Below are 795 nucleotides of genomic sequence, written 5' to 3' on the forward strand. Positions count from 1 at the left end.
GCTGCGTATCCTGGCGGTCAATGAACCAATTTTACGGAAAGGTGCTCTTATGCTAGTGTTGTTCAGCCGCGTGCGGGATGTGTTAGATGGCAGCAGCGCCCTAATCAAGCTTCGGTCGTATAAAACTGATCGTACCTACGGTGACTTGTTGTTGAAACCCCGAGAAGGCACCAAACGAATTCTTCGTATATTCGTTGAGAAGTACCGTTCGGATATCCCCCAAAGGAGAAACAGCAAGTATTTGTTCTGTACACAGTCCGGAGATGCACTGTCGCAAGACTGTCTAAAACTTAATCCTTCATATAATTGGTATCGTAAGTGGATGTCTAACTTCATAATACTGAAATGCCCCAATTTATTGCCGTCGGTTGCTCGATGGCAGGGGGTATCGAGTGCCACACTCCGGGCGCATTACATGCACCCTCGAGTGCACGAGAACATAGCTGTAACTACAACCATCCCTTTGTCTTTTGATGAATATCATCAGAAGTTCTGTGAGTTGTTTCGGGACCAGTTAGATGAAGAATCGTTTTGGAAACCAAGTGAGAGGGAAGTGTTGGATCCATTTAAGGAAGACTAATGCATCCCAACCAACCATAATTTGTTACCGCCTTACTCCCCAACAGCGGAAGACTGCTCGCACTCGCTGTAATCACCAGTGGTCCCTGGCTGTATCGCCACAGTTGTCGCGGTCCACATCCCGGCCTTGTTCGACGTCATCAGCTCCAAGCCAAAACTCACACTTTGAGAACATCACCACACCGGCACCCTCAAAGAGAGCCGGTCGCACCCGCA

General features: G+C 48.6%; 1 protein-coding gene across 1 annotated transcript; it reads left to right on the forward strand.

Moving 5' to 3' along the window:
- Positions 1–49: 49 nt before the first annotated feature.
- GNI_196770 (hypothetical protein) lies at positions 50–580 on the forward strand (the record flags this gene model as incomplete). The annotated part of the gene is made up of 1 exon (XM_011135413.1): positions 50–580. One exon carries the CDS (start codon positions 50–52, stop codon positions 578–580), a length of 531 nt encoding a protein of 176 aa, XP_011133715.1.
- Between the last annotated feature and the right edge of the window lie 215 nt (positions 581–795).

The sequence above is a fragment of the Gregarina niphandrodes genome, assembly GCF_000223845.1.
Source record: "Gregarina niphandrodes unplaced genomic scaffold scaffold00097, whole genome shotgun sequence".
NCBI lineage: Eukaryota > Apicomplexa > Conoidasida > Eugregarinorida > Gregarinidae > Gregarina > Gregarina niphandrodes.